This window comes from Taudactylus pleione, unplaced genomic scaffold, assembly GCF_031769625.1.
Source record: "Taudactylus pleione unplaced genomic scaffold, aTauple2 ptg000025l, whole genome shotgun sequence".
NCBI classification, from domain to species: domain Eukaryota; kingdom Metazoa; phylum Chordata; class Amphibia; order Anura; family Myobatrachidae; genus Taudactylus; species Taudactylus pleione.
The window spans coordinates 8,642,959-8,657,688 of record NW_028284427.1 but is presented as its reverse complement, the minus strand read 5'-3'; the positions used below and the strand labels follow the sequence as shown (position 1 = coordinate 8,657,688).

At 42.0% G+C, this 14,730-nt stretch overlaps 1 protein-coding gene across 1 annotated transcript in view; it reads right to left on the bottom strand.

Annotated features, from left to right (window-relative positions):
* ETF1 (eukaryotic translation termination factor 1) overlaps positions 1 to 14,730 on the bottom strand; it is a 37,849-nt gene that overhangs the window by 5,187 nt on the left and 17,932 nt on the right. Inside the window, exons 5-7 of the mRNA XM_088451304.1 lie at positions 12,583 to 12,721; positions 9,560 to 9,750; positions 7,658 to 7,787 (exon numbers count right to left, since the gene is read on the bottom strand). Coding sequence (XP_088307430.1) covers positions 7,658 to 7,787; positions 9,560 to 9,750; positions 12,583 to 12,721 — 460 coding nt within the window. The remainder of the gene's footprint in view (positions 1 to 7,657; positions 7,788 to 9,559; positions 9,751 to 12,582; positions 12,722 to 14,730) is intronic.

The following is a 14,730-nucleotide window of genomic DNA, read 5'->3' as shown; positions in this document are numbered from 1 at the left end:
AAGGCTGGTACTCACTAGATGTGCCCGAAATGAAATGGCGCCCGATGCGGCCAGACCGGACACATTGCCTAGTGTACCTAGCTTAATGGTACATACACACGGTCATATTTGTCAGATCCGTCAGATGAACGATTTTACCAAAGATTTGAACGATTTTTGACTGCATTAAAATTAATGGGATCTTCGAAGTCTTACTGCAAACACATCTGATGTCAGATATCGTTATCTGACCATCAGGAACGCGCATCGTTCAGGCATGTCAGATATCTCAAATTTTCCTTCAGATATGAACGATTTTTTTAAATTGTTATCGTTCAGACCTGAAGAAAAATCTGACCGTGTGTATGCACCATAAGTCTCCACAGAAGTCATTTATTTGTGAATTTGCCAAAAAAGCAGGAGAACATTAGGCTTGGCTCATACCTTGCTGGTAGCAGATGGGACAGCATTCCAGAGGGATGGTGGCTATAGACTCTTTAGGGTAGGGTTATCTTTTAGTTTCTCTGTGCAGTAAACCCCCTGGCTGTTATTTATAGTCCTAGAACCACAATTTTGTATATACAGATATTTTGTGATGTAAAATAAGTGTCTTTAAACAAGTGATTTTGAACTCAGGAGGTAACTTTAGCTAGTGGATAAGGTGGTTTTAAAAAGAACAGCTAGACTGGATAAAAAATAAATACAGACAAAATGAGGCAGTCTTTGAAAAACACAAATATTGAAAAATATAGTTCTGAGTAACAGAAGTGGTGTAGTTTTTTTTTGTCAAATAATACGAAAAAGTAATTTAGAAGCCAAGTGAGAAGAGTAATTAAAGAATTGTGAAAAGGCATCAACAATATCTGTATAGATTTATATACACATATACCGTATATACTCGAGTATAAGCCGAGTTTTTCAGCACATTTTTTGTGCTGAAAAAGCACCCCCTCGGCTTATACTCGAGTCATGCCCGCATGGTACGCTGCTGAGTAGCGTACCATGCGGGCCGCGGTGCAGACTGTGTCACTGTGACACAGCTGCACCGCGTGTGTAGCGCTGACCGGACGGAGTTCGGTCAGCACTACACACTGCTAAACACACAGCCGCCAGCTATGTGTTTAGTGTAATCAGCAGCCGCTGAGAGTGTCAGACTCTCAGCGGCTACTGCTGCTCCCACTGCGGGAGCCATCTTCCGGCTCCCGCAGTGGGTAATGGGAGAGACGTCGTCATGACGACGTCTCTCCCATTATGCAAAGCGGCAGAGGAGCCTGTAGCAGCGTCGGGACCAGGAGCGGGGTTACAGGTAACTTTTTTTTTTTTTACATTTCTTTCTACTGGGGGGGCTACTACCGGGGGGTACTACCAGTGGGGGATATCGCTACTGGGGGCACTACCAGAGGGGGGGGGGGTTAATAATGGGGGAACTACCAGGGGGGGGGGGATGTTGCTACTGGGGGCACTACCAGGGGGGGGATTACTACTGGGGACACTACCAGAGGGGGGATTACTACTGGGGACAGTACCAGAGGGGGGATTACTACTGGGGACAGTACCAGAGGGGGGATTACTACTGGGGACAGTACCAGAGGGGGGATTACTACTGGGGACAGTACCAGAGGGGGGATTACTACTGGGGACAGTACCAGAGGGGGGATTACTACTGGGGACAGTACCAGAGGGGGGATTACTACTGGGGACAGTACCAGAGGGGGGATTACTACTGGGGACAGTACCAGAGGGGGGATTACTACTGGGGACAGTACCAGAGGGGGGATTACTACTGGGGACAGTACCAGAGGGGGGATTACTACTGGGGACAGTACCAGAGGGGGGATTACTACTGGGGACAGTACCAGAGGGGGGATTACTACTGGGGACAGTACCAGAGGGGGGATTACTACTGGGGACAGTACCAGAGGGGGGATTACTACTGGGGACAGTACCAGAGGGGGGATTACTACTGGGGACAGTACCAGAGGGGGGATTACTACTGGGGACAGTACCAGAGGGGGGATTACTACTGGGGACAGTACCAGAGTGGGGATTACTACTGGGGACAGTACCAGAGGGGGGATTACTACTGGGGACAGTACCAGAGGGGGGATTACTACTGGGGACAGTACCAGAGGGGGGATTACTACCAGTAGCTGCTGCATTTCCCACCCTAGGCTTATACTCGAGTCAATAAGTTTTCCCAGTTTTTTGTGGTAAAATTAGGTACCTGGGCTTATATTCGGGTCGACTTATACTCGAGTATATACGGTACATGGTTTCCATTTGGCCTGTTATATTTATCCATGTTAGCAAAAGAATGCCTCAAAAGTAAGCGTGTTTGGTTACAGTAAAAGAATGAAACAGGATTTTGGTACTAACCGATAAATCCCTTTCTTCAATTCCGTAGGGGACACTGGAGCTCAAGACAGTGGGGTATAGACGGTGTAGAGTAGAGCCTGCCACTTTAGATAATTTAGAAGTGTGACCGGCTCCTCCCCCTCTAAGCCCTATCAGCCCCTGTTTAAGAACTGAGCCCGAGAGGAAATGGAGGACAACTGGAAAACGAGAAGGGGAAGTCCACAGAACGGAACAAGACCGACTGAAGGAGAACAGAGGAACACACCTCAGGGAGGCAGTCACACAACCATATAAGGAACCAAACGGTAGATACGCAGCACTGGGCGGGCGTCCAGGGTCCCCTGTGGATCGGAGAAAGGGATGTACCAAAATCCTGTTTTCTCCTTCATCCACTAGGGGACACTGGAGCTCAAGACCGTGGGGACATCCCAAAGCCAACCTGCCGGGTGGGAAGCGCAGAGAACTTGCCAACACCAAGGGCATACCAAAACAGGGACCACAAAGAACCGTAGGCCCAATGTAAAAGCAAGAGCTGAGAAGCAAGTGTCGTAGAGCACAGGAGACAATCAGAACTCTTCACTGAACAGCCACAGAAAATTCCACAATAGACAGCGTAAGTCGAATGGAACAGAACGGCCATCTAGAGGAGAGTAGCATATGAGCCGCGTCAGAACACGGTAATCTCAGCTGACCAACCCGGACAGTGAAGCAGAGAGCCCCAACAAGAATCCACAGGAGAGGGGCAGCAACACAAGAACAACTCGAGAAAACCGTACCAGAGCCTAAAACAGGAAGATGCAACAGTTGCACTGTTGGGTATAAACAAATCAAATAGATATATGTATAATTATACAGATACAGAGCTGATCCTGTCCACAGACTTCTCTAACAAAGTATACAAGAAGGCCAAAACCAAGAACCGAACAGTCGACCAGGACCATTCTTGAGGTCCAACCAATTACGGGTAAGTGTTAGATTATAGAAGTCTCCAACGAGTGGAGATCCCACTGGGCAGAGGCGGCATCGAGACGATTGAGACTACAACTCCTTGCAGAGGTTCAGACAGCAGTACAACCCATTCTGGAAACAGCAACTGGAACCTTGCAGCTGAAAACCACAGCAACATACCTCAAACAGACGAAGTGTGCAGTCAGTACTGACTTCTGGCCCGAACCTAGTATGATACCCTAGCAGTTAATCACGGATGCAACAGCCACCCAGAGAGAGAGAGCTACCAATATAGGGATGCATCCTATACAGCAAGGCTAGAGCACCAGGACAACCATGAAGGTACCAGTGTAATGACAATATCAACACATTCTGAACAGCAAAAAAAAAAAACACAACAAGACCTCCTGCGTGGAACATATTGACTCACACCTTAATGTAAATATGTGCACTAGCCCATAGATGCACCTCAATCCAGAATGTAGCATACCTAACAGATTCTAGTAGAATCGTGTCACTAATCTCTAAGTTGAAACTATGAACCCACATGCCAGGAAAGCTCTAAAGTGTAGAGCCAACTGACATGAACAGGTACCATAAAATAGCGGATGGCTGCTAGGACAGCAGCTAGGGTGCGGAAGGGAGAACGACTGCTATGTAATGTCAGGTTGTATTAATAGGAGAATCTTCCGAGGCTTTAGTGGGGTAAGCCTGCTTACCTGAGCGACCAGAAGCCCTCTGGACGTTGCGTTGAATGTCACTGACCTTTTCCATGTCACAGCAGCCAGCATAGTCAGTTATAGAGAGTGGCTTCGGTGGTCTAAGACCAAATGCTCTAGAGCTTGGACTTCAGTCTGGAGATGTTGCAGTAAAATACACTGTAGAAACTAGCAGAATTGTTAGCGGAGACATGAAGGTCCAACAGGACCACATTCTATACCCGAGAGTGTTTCATTAGGGATGTGTATCCATATAGAGATTATACATATGCCCCAAAAAAACAAAACGGTCTGCTAGTTTAAGTATCATTACATTAACACTTATAATGGTGAAATGCGTATTAGCCAGAATGGCAGGATAGCGTAAGATATTAACGAAAACCGTGTACCGGTCTAACATTTGAGATTGGATCCCCCAGTCACCCGACATTTATAGTGGTCACAACAAAAAAATAAAATTGAACTGCAGGGTCAAGTATTTACTTGATGCCCCCCAATATAATACAACCCAGGCCTGGCCCTGCCTTTCTCAGCGGCTGGCCCTCAGGCCTTTAGACATAGGGCCGTATTCAATGCAAAAAGTTGAAAACCACGAAGTAGTATCGCCTATTGAGTCTAATCTCCAAATTCAATTCCAGGACGTATCCGCCTAAGCAGAAACTCAATGCACTGAAATAGGCGGAAGAGTTTCTCCAATGAATGGCAGGTGAAAAAAAAAAAAGTGCAAAATCTCTAGTTAGGGGTGCAACTGAGGGGAAGCGATTCTGAACCCTTTGACATATATATACACACACACATATATATATACACACACATATATACACTCAGGTGCATAAATTTTGCGACATTGACAGAATTTTAATATTTTGGCCTCTATTCACCCACCACAATGGCTTTGAAATGAAACAAACAAGATGTGCTTTAACTGCAGACTTCCAGATTTAATTTGAGGGTAATTACATCTAAATCAGGTAAACGGTGTAGGAATTACAACGGTTTCTATATGTGCCTCCCACTTTTTAAGGGGCCAAAAGTAATGGGACAAACTAAACAATCCTAAATCTAACTTTCACTTTAATACTTTGTTGCAAATCCTTTGCAGGCAATTACAGCCTGAAGTCTGGAACGCATAGACATCACCAGACGCTGGGTTTCATCCCTGGTGATGCTCTGCCAGGCCTCTACTGCAAATGTCTTCAGTTCTTGCTTGTTCTTGGGGCATTTGCCCTTCAGTTTTGTCTTCATCAAGTGAAATGCATGCTCAATCGGATTCAGGTCAGGGGACTGACTTGGCCATTGCATAACATTCCACTTTTTAGTGTTAAAAAACTCTTTGGTTGCTTTTGCAGTATGCTTCGGGTCATTGCCCATCTGCACTGTGAAGCGCCGTCCAATGAGTTCTGAAGCATTTAACTGAATATGAGCATATAATATTGCCCGAAACACTTCAGAATTCATTCTGCTGCTTTTGTCAGCAGTTACATCATCAATAAATACAAGTGAACCAGTTCCACTGGCAGCCATACATGCCCACGCCATGACACTACCACCACCATGCTTCACTGATGAAGTGGTATGTTTTGGATCATGAGCAGTTCCTTTCCTTCTTCAAACTCTTCTCTTCCCATCACTCTGGTACAAGTTGATTTTTGTCTCATCTGTCCATAGGATGTTGTTCCAGAACTGTAATGGCTTTTTTAGATGTTGTTTGGCAAACTCTAACCTGGTCTTCCTGTTTTTTGAGGCTCACCAATGGTTTACATCTTGTGGTGAGCCCTCTATATCCACTCTTGTGAAGTATTCTCTTGATTGTTGACTTTTTACACATATACACCTACCCCCTGGAGAGTGTTCTTGATTTGGCCAACTGTTGTGAAGGGGTTTTTCTTCACCAGGGAAATAATTCTTCTGTCATCCACCACAGTTGTTTTCTGTAGTCTTCGGGTCTTTTCGTGTTGTTGAGCTCTCCGGTGCGTTCTTTTTAAGAATGTTCCAAACAGTTGATTTGGCCACACCTAATGTTTTTGCTATCTCTCTGATGGGTTTGTTTTGATTTTTCAGCCTATGATGGCTTGCTTCACTGATAGTGACAGCTCTTTGGATCTCATATTGAGAGTCGACAGCAACTGATTCCAAATGCAAATGTCACACCTAGAATCAACTGCAGACCTTTTACCTGCTTAATTGATAATGAAATAACGAGGGAATAGCCCATACCTGTCCATGAAATCGCTTTTGAGTTGATAGTTCCATTACTTTTGCCCCTTAAAAGTGGGAGGCACATACAGAAACCGTCGTAATTCCTACACCGTTCACCTGATTTGGATGTAATTACCCTCAAATTAAATCTGAAAGTCTGCAGTTAAAGCACATCTTGTTTGTTTCATTTCAAAGCCATTGTGGTGGCGAATAAAGGCCAAAATATGAAAATTCTTTATATTTATAAAAAAAAATTTATTCAGTAAATAAAGATAAAAGAGCACTAGCGTAGAAACAATTATACAGTGCCAAATACAGTGCATGAGAATATGAGAGGATCCAGAAACTTCTTAAAAAAGGAATGATCTTTGGTCACATGATCATCAAGTAAATTCAGTATATATGTAAAAGAAAAGCATAAAAATCACACTGGGTGTACCATATAGATGTGTCTAGTGGAGTAAATAATATTCACATACAAATACTTAAAAAATATATATTTAGGAACACTTAGGTTCCAAGGATTAAGAGACTCCACATTATCTAAAAACATAATATATTTATTTAATCCGGACAACGGCCAAATGGTAGGTAGCACACGTACAAGAGTGAAAATAAGTGAGCTGTCTGTCCATAGAGGTAGTCCCAACGTATTTCATCTCATAGCAGACACTTCATCAAGACTACAAAGTGCGGCAGAGCAATTACTGAGAGCCGCACTTGTGAGGGAGAGCCCAAACACGAATGGCGCTGCTTGATATGCAGGATACGCCAAATACCGGCTGGTATGGGTGGCAGATGTTATGGCCGCCAATAATAAGTTCAGCCCCCGCTAGCTCCAGTGTTCTATCCAGGAATTAGATAACTTCCCCCATTAGCACGGCTTACTACCAGTAACCCGAGGAGTGACTCTGGGGGAGGGGGTCCTGTGGCGGGTCCTCGCAGGGTCCGATGACTCTTTGTTTGTGCCCCCTCCTCGAGGTCACCAGACACAGGCTACAGTAGCCGTGGCGGTGCCCTTCCTGGCGGCTCCCACGTAGCAGGCAGAACTGCCACAGCAAGCAGTCGGCCTGTCCTCAGTGCTTGTTTAATAAAAAACTATTTAAAAAAAAAAAATAAAGAGATATATCTGAAAAGGCTGGAGACAGCCAAATATGCTATCTGCTCTCAAGTACATTTTCTAAACTGGGGCTGATGGGGAGGAGCCAGTCACACTTCTAAATTATTTAAAGTGCCAGGCTCTACTCTACAGTCTATACCCCAGTCTTGAGCTCCAGTGTCCCCCTAGTGGATGAAGGAGAAATTACTTAAGGAAAACGGAAGGGGCCTCTTGAAATCTAGCATGTATCTGGCTGTGAAAGACGTGGTGTATGCAGAAAATAAGAAAAGAAAAGCTATAAATGACAGAAATTTCATATTTATACAAAGACAAATCTAAAATTATCTAGAACTCCTACCTATTAGCTTCTTCTCTTGGATAAATTTCACATTTGAAAGAACCTCTGTAGATAGTTCAATTGCTTGGTTGAAGCCATTTTCTCCACCATAAGATATGTCTACTAGTTTCAAAACTTTGGATTGCAATCGCTAAAAAATAAAAATAAGGACAATCAAAGATGAACCCAGGAGCATCACGCACACAGATGGTGAAAGTATCACACAACACTTCAGCAGATTAGCTCATGTGTAGGCTTACTACAAAGATAGTAATTATGGAGACCTTTCAGTAAAAAAGTAGTTTTGAACAGCACTCCTCTCCCCAGATTGGTGCCACAATGGATTCTGCATGTTAAAAAAGACCTGACAAAATGGGTCATTATATTTTGCATATTTCTAAAGCTGCGTACACAAAACGATTGTTACCAACGATTTTATCAACGATTATCTGTCAGATTTTTTTAAAGTGTAATGAACAATTTTTTTGAACTACAAACGATTTTTGCATATTCCCTTAATGAAAGTCGTTGAGTTGACAAGTCTGACTTAACTACAAACGTGAACACGCATGAACGATAATCGTTCGTTTGACTCAGAAAGTGAACGATTTTTTCAAATGATCATCATTAAATGATACCACTTAACGATAATCGTTCAAAAAATCGGTGTGTGTGTAGGCAGCTTTAGCATGTAAGCAGAGCTCTCCTTGTTCTGGTCTTTCGCTGACAGTGACCAGTGATGAGAGGCAGTTCAGCCCCCCACCGTGATTTACCTCCATTTATTGTCAAGATAGTGCGTTATCCTGCCCTCCATTCTAGTCCACTTCAAACCTAATTTGTGGGATTATTCTAAGTTGTCAATTTACATTTACTATAACTATATGCAAGCTTCACTATATGACACTGCAAAACTGTGGCGCCTTACAAATAAAATGTTAGCTGTGGTAAACACTGGTGTCAATATAGTTTTTAGTACACAGGATAATAAGCAGACAGGATAAACTTTTCCTTGTGTACTTGATACATGATCAATAAACTGATCTATAATCTATAGAGCCTTATCTGATTTAAGCTGTGTAACCAGGTCTCTAAAGGGTAAAATGGTTAAAAATCATGAAGTAAGCCAGTGGTTCTCAAACTGTCCTCAGGAGCCCCATAGGTCATGTTTTCTAGTTCCCCCATCAGACGCACAGGTGTATTCATTACTCACTAACATTTTAAAAGATCCACAGGTGGAGCTAATTATTTTAGTTGCTATTGTGAGGAGACCTGAGAAACATGCAGTAAACCAATAAATTTGGGGAAAAAAAATCATCATTTTGTAATTTCCCTTTTAGGCCTTTGATAAAACTCCTACAAAAGTTTTGATTGTTCAGCAATACTATGGAGAGCTGCGGGGAAAAAAATAAAAAAATATAAAAAGGGGCTTAGGGGCCTATGTATCAAGCAGTTTTTTACATGAAATTATGCAGAAACTGCAGCGTCTGCATAATTTTATGTAGTATACGTATGTACTAATAGCACAATGCAAGAGATTTCACACAAAATGTTGTAGTTTAACCCCAGTAGTTTACACCACCTTCAGATTATGTAAACTGCTGTAAACCTATGAGGACTCCTGGGTCAGGAAAGATCTTTCGAGGTCCCTCTAGCAGCCCCCAGCCGGCCCGAAAGTGGACTGTGTGCATGCACAGTGACAGCTTCCCCCCGGGGGAAGTCTTTCACTTCTATGCCGTGGATATAACTCGCAGGGACACCGGTTACTGCAAACGTTGTCCCTGCGAGTTCTCCTTGGTACATAGCTGGGATAATTTCATTAAAAATAAAAATATCCCCTGTGATTGATATAGACCCTTTACAATTATAGTTATTAATGTTATGTCATAATACTATAAAGTTTTTTTTTTTTTTTTTTAAACTAACCTGATCAAACATATCCGACTGACTGAGCTCTGTTTTGAAGTCAGCTGAACCAGCCAACACAAGACCAGCTACATTCACTTTATCACCGGAAATAAACAGCTGCACAGCGGTTTCTGCTACTTTCCTGACGTAGTTGTGGCGTTTCTCCATTCTGAGACGTGCAAAACGCAAAGCAGACTGCCCTCCTCTGCCTTTAAAGAAATAATAAAAAAAAAATAATAAAATGTTGAGATCATCTCAGAGTAAAACCAAACACTGCACACTATTAAATACTTTCAGGATGTTGTTTTCCTCCTTAATGTCTGTCAGTTGAATTGGGATTCATATGCCCTCTTCAGTACCAGAATCGCCCGTCTCAGTTTTCTTGATATAGCCGCCATATGGTAGCTGTTAACAGTATATCATGGCTACCCCTGGATGCTAAGTGCTTGTTGCCAAGGGGAATGGTTTCTGAAGGAACAGGGGAAGCAATATTCAATCTAATTAGCAAATGCAGCTACTGAGATTTACCATTATGAAGAAAATTAAATGCAATGGGAACTTTAAATATAAATAACCTTTTGAAAGGTTGAGACACCTTAAGCACATCAATTCAGATAATGCTCAAAGAAAATCTAGCATGGTTCTAATACAGGGCTTGACAAATCCCAGGGGCCAGGTCACCATGTCTACCAGATTTTGCAGTGAGGGAGGAAGCAGAGTAATCAGCTCCCGCAGAGATTCGTGCCTATAGTATTGTGGTAGGAGTGCATGTGCTCAGTGTCATCTGCGGTGACTGCTGTGCCTGTGTCCGTCCTGGCCTGTGCTGACTTCTCCTGTCTGTACCATCCTGTGCTGACTCCTCCTCTCCATCCCAGCCTGCATGTGCTCTGACCCATGCTGTGTCTCAGTCTATGCTGATCCTCCTGTACGTCCCGGCTGTCTACTGTCTCCTATCTCTTGCTGCATAGAGCTCCCCAGTAATTTATGCGTAGCCAGGGATTGTGGAGCAGCTTCAGAGGGATAGTGGTGTGTCCACCAGGGGAGGGGGGTTCTGTTGTACATTCCAGCACCATTGTTTTCTATGAAATGCGGTCTGTTCTTACTGGAGGGTGGAGCTGTGCAGAGCAGTGAGGGGGCCTCCATGTTACTATATCCATTCAACTGCAACCATTTTGTGGACTGGTATAGTGTGTATAACAATTTCATGACACAGCTATGTTCCACAATCACTTCTGTAACTTTTTTTTTTTTTTTTTATTTGTGGCACGGGGGGAGACAGTGATCTGGCTTTTACACTTTTATCATGGCTCCTAGATTTTTAAAAAATTTGTCAAGCCCTGCTCTAATATTAGCTAAAGTAGGGTTAGGATTTCAGGTATATCTAAATTTTTTATTTTGAGAAATTGCATGTTTCACTGAAATTTAGTGAAGACTTCTGCAGTGTACCAACTTACACATGATGGGCCTGATTCTGAGTTAGGAGCAAAGCAAACACAAGCAAGCAACTTTGCACCTGGACAAACCAAGGGGTGCAAATATGTATATTTTTTAGCATTCAGGGTAAATGCTGGCTGCTTTTGCGAGTAGCCCACAAATGCAGACAAGCTTTATTTTTATACTGCAATTTAGATATAAGCCAGGACACCCTACTCACAATCTAAATCTCTGCACATTTTACATCTCTACCACCGGCAGTGCAGCATGGTTTTACCCTGGTGTTTTTTTTTGCTTTGCTCCCAACTAAGAATCAGGCTCGATATTTCTGCACAATCTCTAGTTGCTAAATATAACAGATTTAGAATAAATTGTGAAAGGGGCAAGCAAAGATCTTACAAATCTTTGTAATCGAGACTTTCTATACTTATTTCAGGAGTTTCTCTTCTAGTTCACAAATACTGTTGGTGTCTTCTTGCATATTTAAGATCTCACCACGAATTTTGAACATTATTCAAGTCTGAAAACTGATCACTGTTCCAAAATCTCACTTAAGTTTGTGTAAGTACTACATGTTTTAGAAAATAAGTATGCAACGAAAAAAAAAAAAAAATTATATATATATATATATATATATATATATATATATATATATACACACACACACATAGATCTAGAGAGAGAGATATAGATATATATATCTATCTCTCTACATAACTATTACACAGATACATCATAATTGCCTACCCTCCTGATTCAGCCAGGAGCCTCCCAAAAATCAGGCAAGCCTCCGGGCTTAGTTAGTTAATGCTATAATCTTGAGAAGGCTACAAACCCATTGTAAAGGCACTGCACATCCCTTTTGAAGATTAGCACAGCCCGTTTTGCAGAAGTTTGATGAATCTGCAGTAACATTGCCTTAATCAGTCCACACCATATACATAGTTGACAGAAGCTACTGTGAGGCCAACAGTAGCACTGACAACCAGAATGTGCTAGATTACAGCTAAAAACAGAGGTTTTAAGTATTTAAAAAAAAAAAAAGTGGTTAAGTTGCCCATGGCAACCAAAGTGATCAGATTCAGTTCTCTAGAAAGGATTAATCCAGCTTTGCTAGTTCAGATGACTTTGCCGATACACTGTATTACAAACCACAGAATAAGCAGAGGGAACTCCTTACCCACTTATGTGACCAAGTATATAAAGATTCCTTTAGAAATGTCAATTCAGCATGTAAACAGATCTTTAGCAACTTTAAAACATTGTTAAAATGAATCAGCGCCAATATAAAGGTTTTAAAACTACCCTTTAAATTTCATTACAAATATACTTCTGTTCCTGTACATTATTCTGCTGCACATAAAAGTATAATGTCGTCGTCTTAGGCATAGGGTAGATGGACCCTTCTCACCTAGAAGGTAGTTAATAAGTTTGTGCATGAATTTGTCGTGAAAACACCTCTCAATACTGGGGCGTAACTAGAATCACACTGACTTAATCCCCATCGCCAAATGTTAGTTTTTCAACAATGCCCCAAAAATTATCACACATGGATTGCTGCAGCAAAGTAACCATGTATACACCCACACTGCAAACACAATAATTACCATGCTTCTTTGGAAGATCCACAGTGAATTTGTGCAGCACTTCTCTTGTATTTCCTTGCAGAGTTCCAAAAAGAGCTCCACTGCCATCTATTACAATGAATCCAAACTTGCTATCATCAGAAAGGAGAGCTGTAAGAGCCTGCAAATAACACATTTCCATTAACCTGGTACTTTGGTTTTTTACATTTGTGTAAAAAAAAAAAAAAAAAAAAAAGGACGTGGGAAACAATGTTTCTGAGTATAATGGGGATATTGAATTAGCGGTGATGTGTGGCTGTGCACATCACCGCTCACTACGGCAACCTGCCATTACAGATTTTCCTGTGCATCTCTATTGGAAAAACACTGCTGGTTGCGATGTGTAGAAAAAAAATTATTGGAAAACCACCAACTCTTATCCATCGCTGCTAACTCAGCACCATTCCCTCTTAACTAAATTACTAGCCCAAAGGTTCCCAAACTCCGTCACTCAAGTCCATGTTTTAAGGATATCCATGCTTGAGCACAGGTGACTTAATTAGTACATCAGTCAATTTGATTTAACCATCTGGACTCAAGCATTGATATCCTTATAACATGGTCTGTAATGACGTAGTTTTGGAACCTCTATATTAGCCTATTTCATATATTTAAACACATTTACATTACAGACCGTATACTCTTGTAGATTGGCATGTTTTGTCGACCGCTATGCTTTCAATAATATAATGTTGAGCGTAGAACACAGACGGTATGTTGTCAAAATCCCAGCTCCGGAAACCAGATGGTGAGATTTGGGTTAGGATTAGGCACTAAGGGGAAAGATAGGCTGTGGGAGGGGACGGTTAGGGGTATAGTTAGAATACTCACCAACATTCATCTGGATTTTGACTGCCAGTATTCGGAAGCAGGCATTGTGACTGTCAGGATTTTGACCGCCGGGATATCGTACCCAAACCACACATACACGGGAGTAATATTATTTAATGCATTTTCACTGTGCGCGCAGTCCAAGCCCCCTTCCCCTTTACATTATATATTTGTGTATTTTGTACACTTGAAGGCCGAGACTACTACTGCTTGGTATTTGCACCCCACCCATTTGCCCTTAGGTGCTTTTAATAATCTGCACAGGTTCCTACATTTGCTGTCTACATATATAGGCACTATGATATATAGTGGATATATATGGATAAAATTGACATAATGTGTTAGTATTAGAGATGTTAGGGACCTATCTTACGAGGTTCACCTTGATGTGGTGGATGGTGAAACAAATTTGGCCAGACTTGTACCAAGAACCTCACATACTCCATTTTATTTGTATTTGAATTTATTGAATTTATCAGGATTATTTTGACTATCATTGTTCATAGTACTCAGTGTGCACCTGTATTCTTTGTCCACTACATTGTACAAGTCTCAGCTTCATGTTTAAAATTAGGGTGTGCAGTCCAAGCCCCTTCCCCCCTTTCTGCATTTTCACTGTATCAGCATTAAAACTATAAACATGATGCTTTACTATCATGTTTACACTTGTAAAGCCAAAAGTAAAAATGATTTAAACATTCTTCCCATGTTCTGTGCTTGACATTATGCTGTTGAAAGCATAACTGCCTACGTAATCTTCATACACTTAACATATTACCTCAACCACAATATCCAGGGACACAAAGAAATGTAACATTAGTAACATTGTTCAAACTAAATGATATACATCACCTGTTATATGGGTGTCGTAGCTAAAATGCATATGGTTTTCTATGGGCAAGTACCCCACTGAGTATGAGGTCCATTCTCAGCCTAGCAGTTCTTAATAAAAGGAGCCATTAGAGGAATTTTCCATTTTTATATATGACCAGTGGTGGATAGTTAAAATAGCCCAAATATTATCTGGACTCTAAGAGGGCGGTTCAAATGTTTTTTGGGCATCCAATGGTAGTAATTCAACTGGTACTCCATTCAGACACCAGTGCCACGTGTGCTCGACCAAAAGCACAGTGTAGCCGCTTATAGCAGCTAACCCCCATCTAAAGTCCTGAATTGGGCACAAAAAAAAGCAGACTTCTTACACTTCTGGTCACCACCCAGGGAGGCTGCAAGAAGAAGTGTGGAGCCACGGCTATTCACATCCTAAGGGAGCAATAACTGAATTGCTTCATCGGGTGC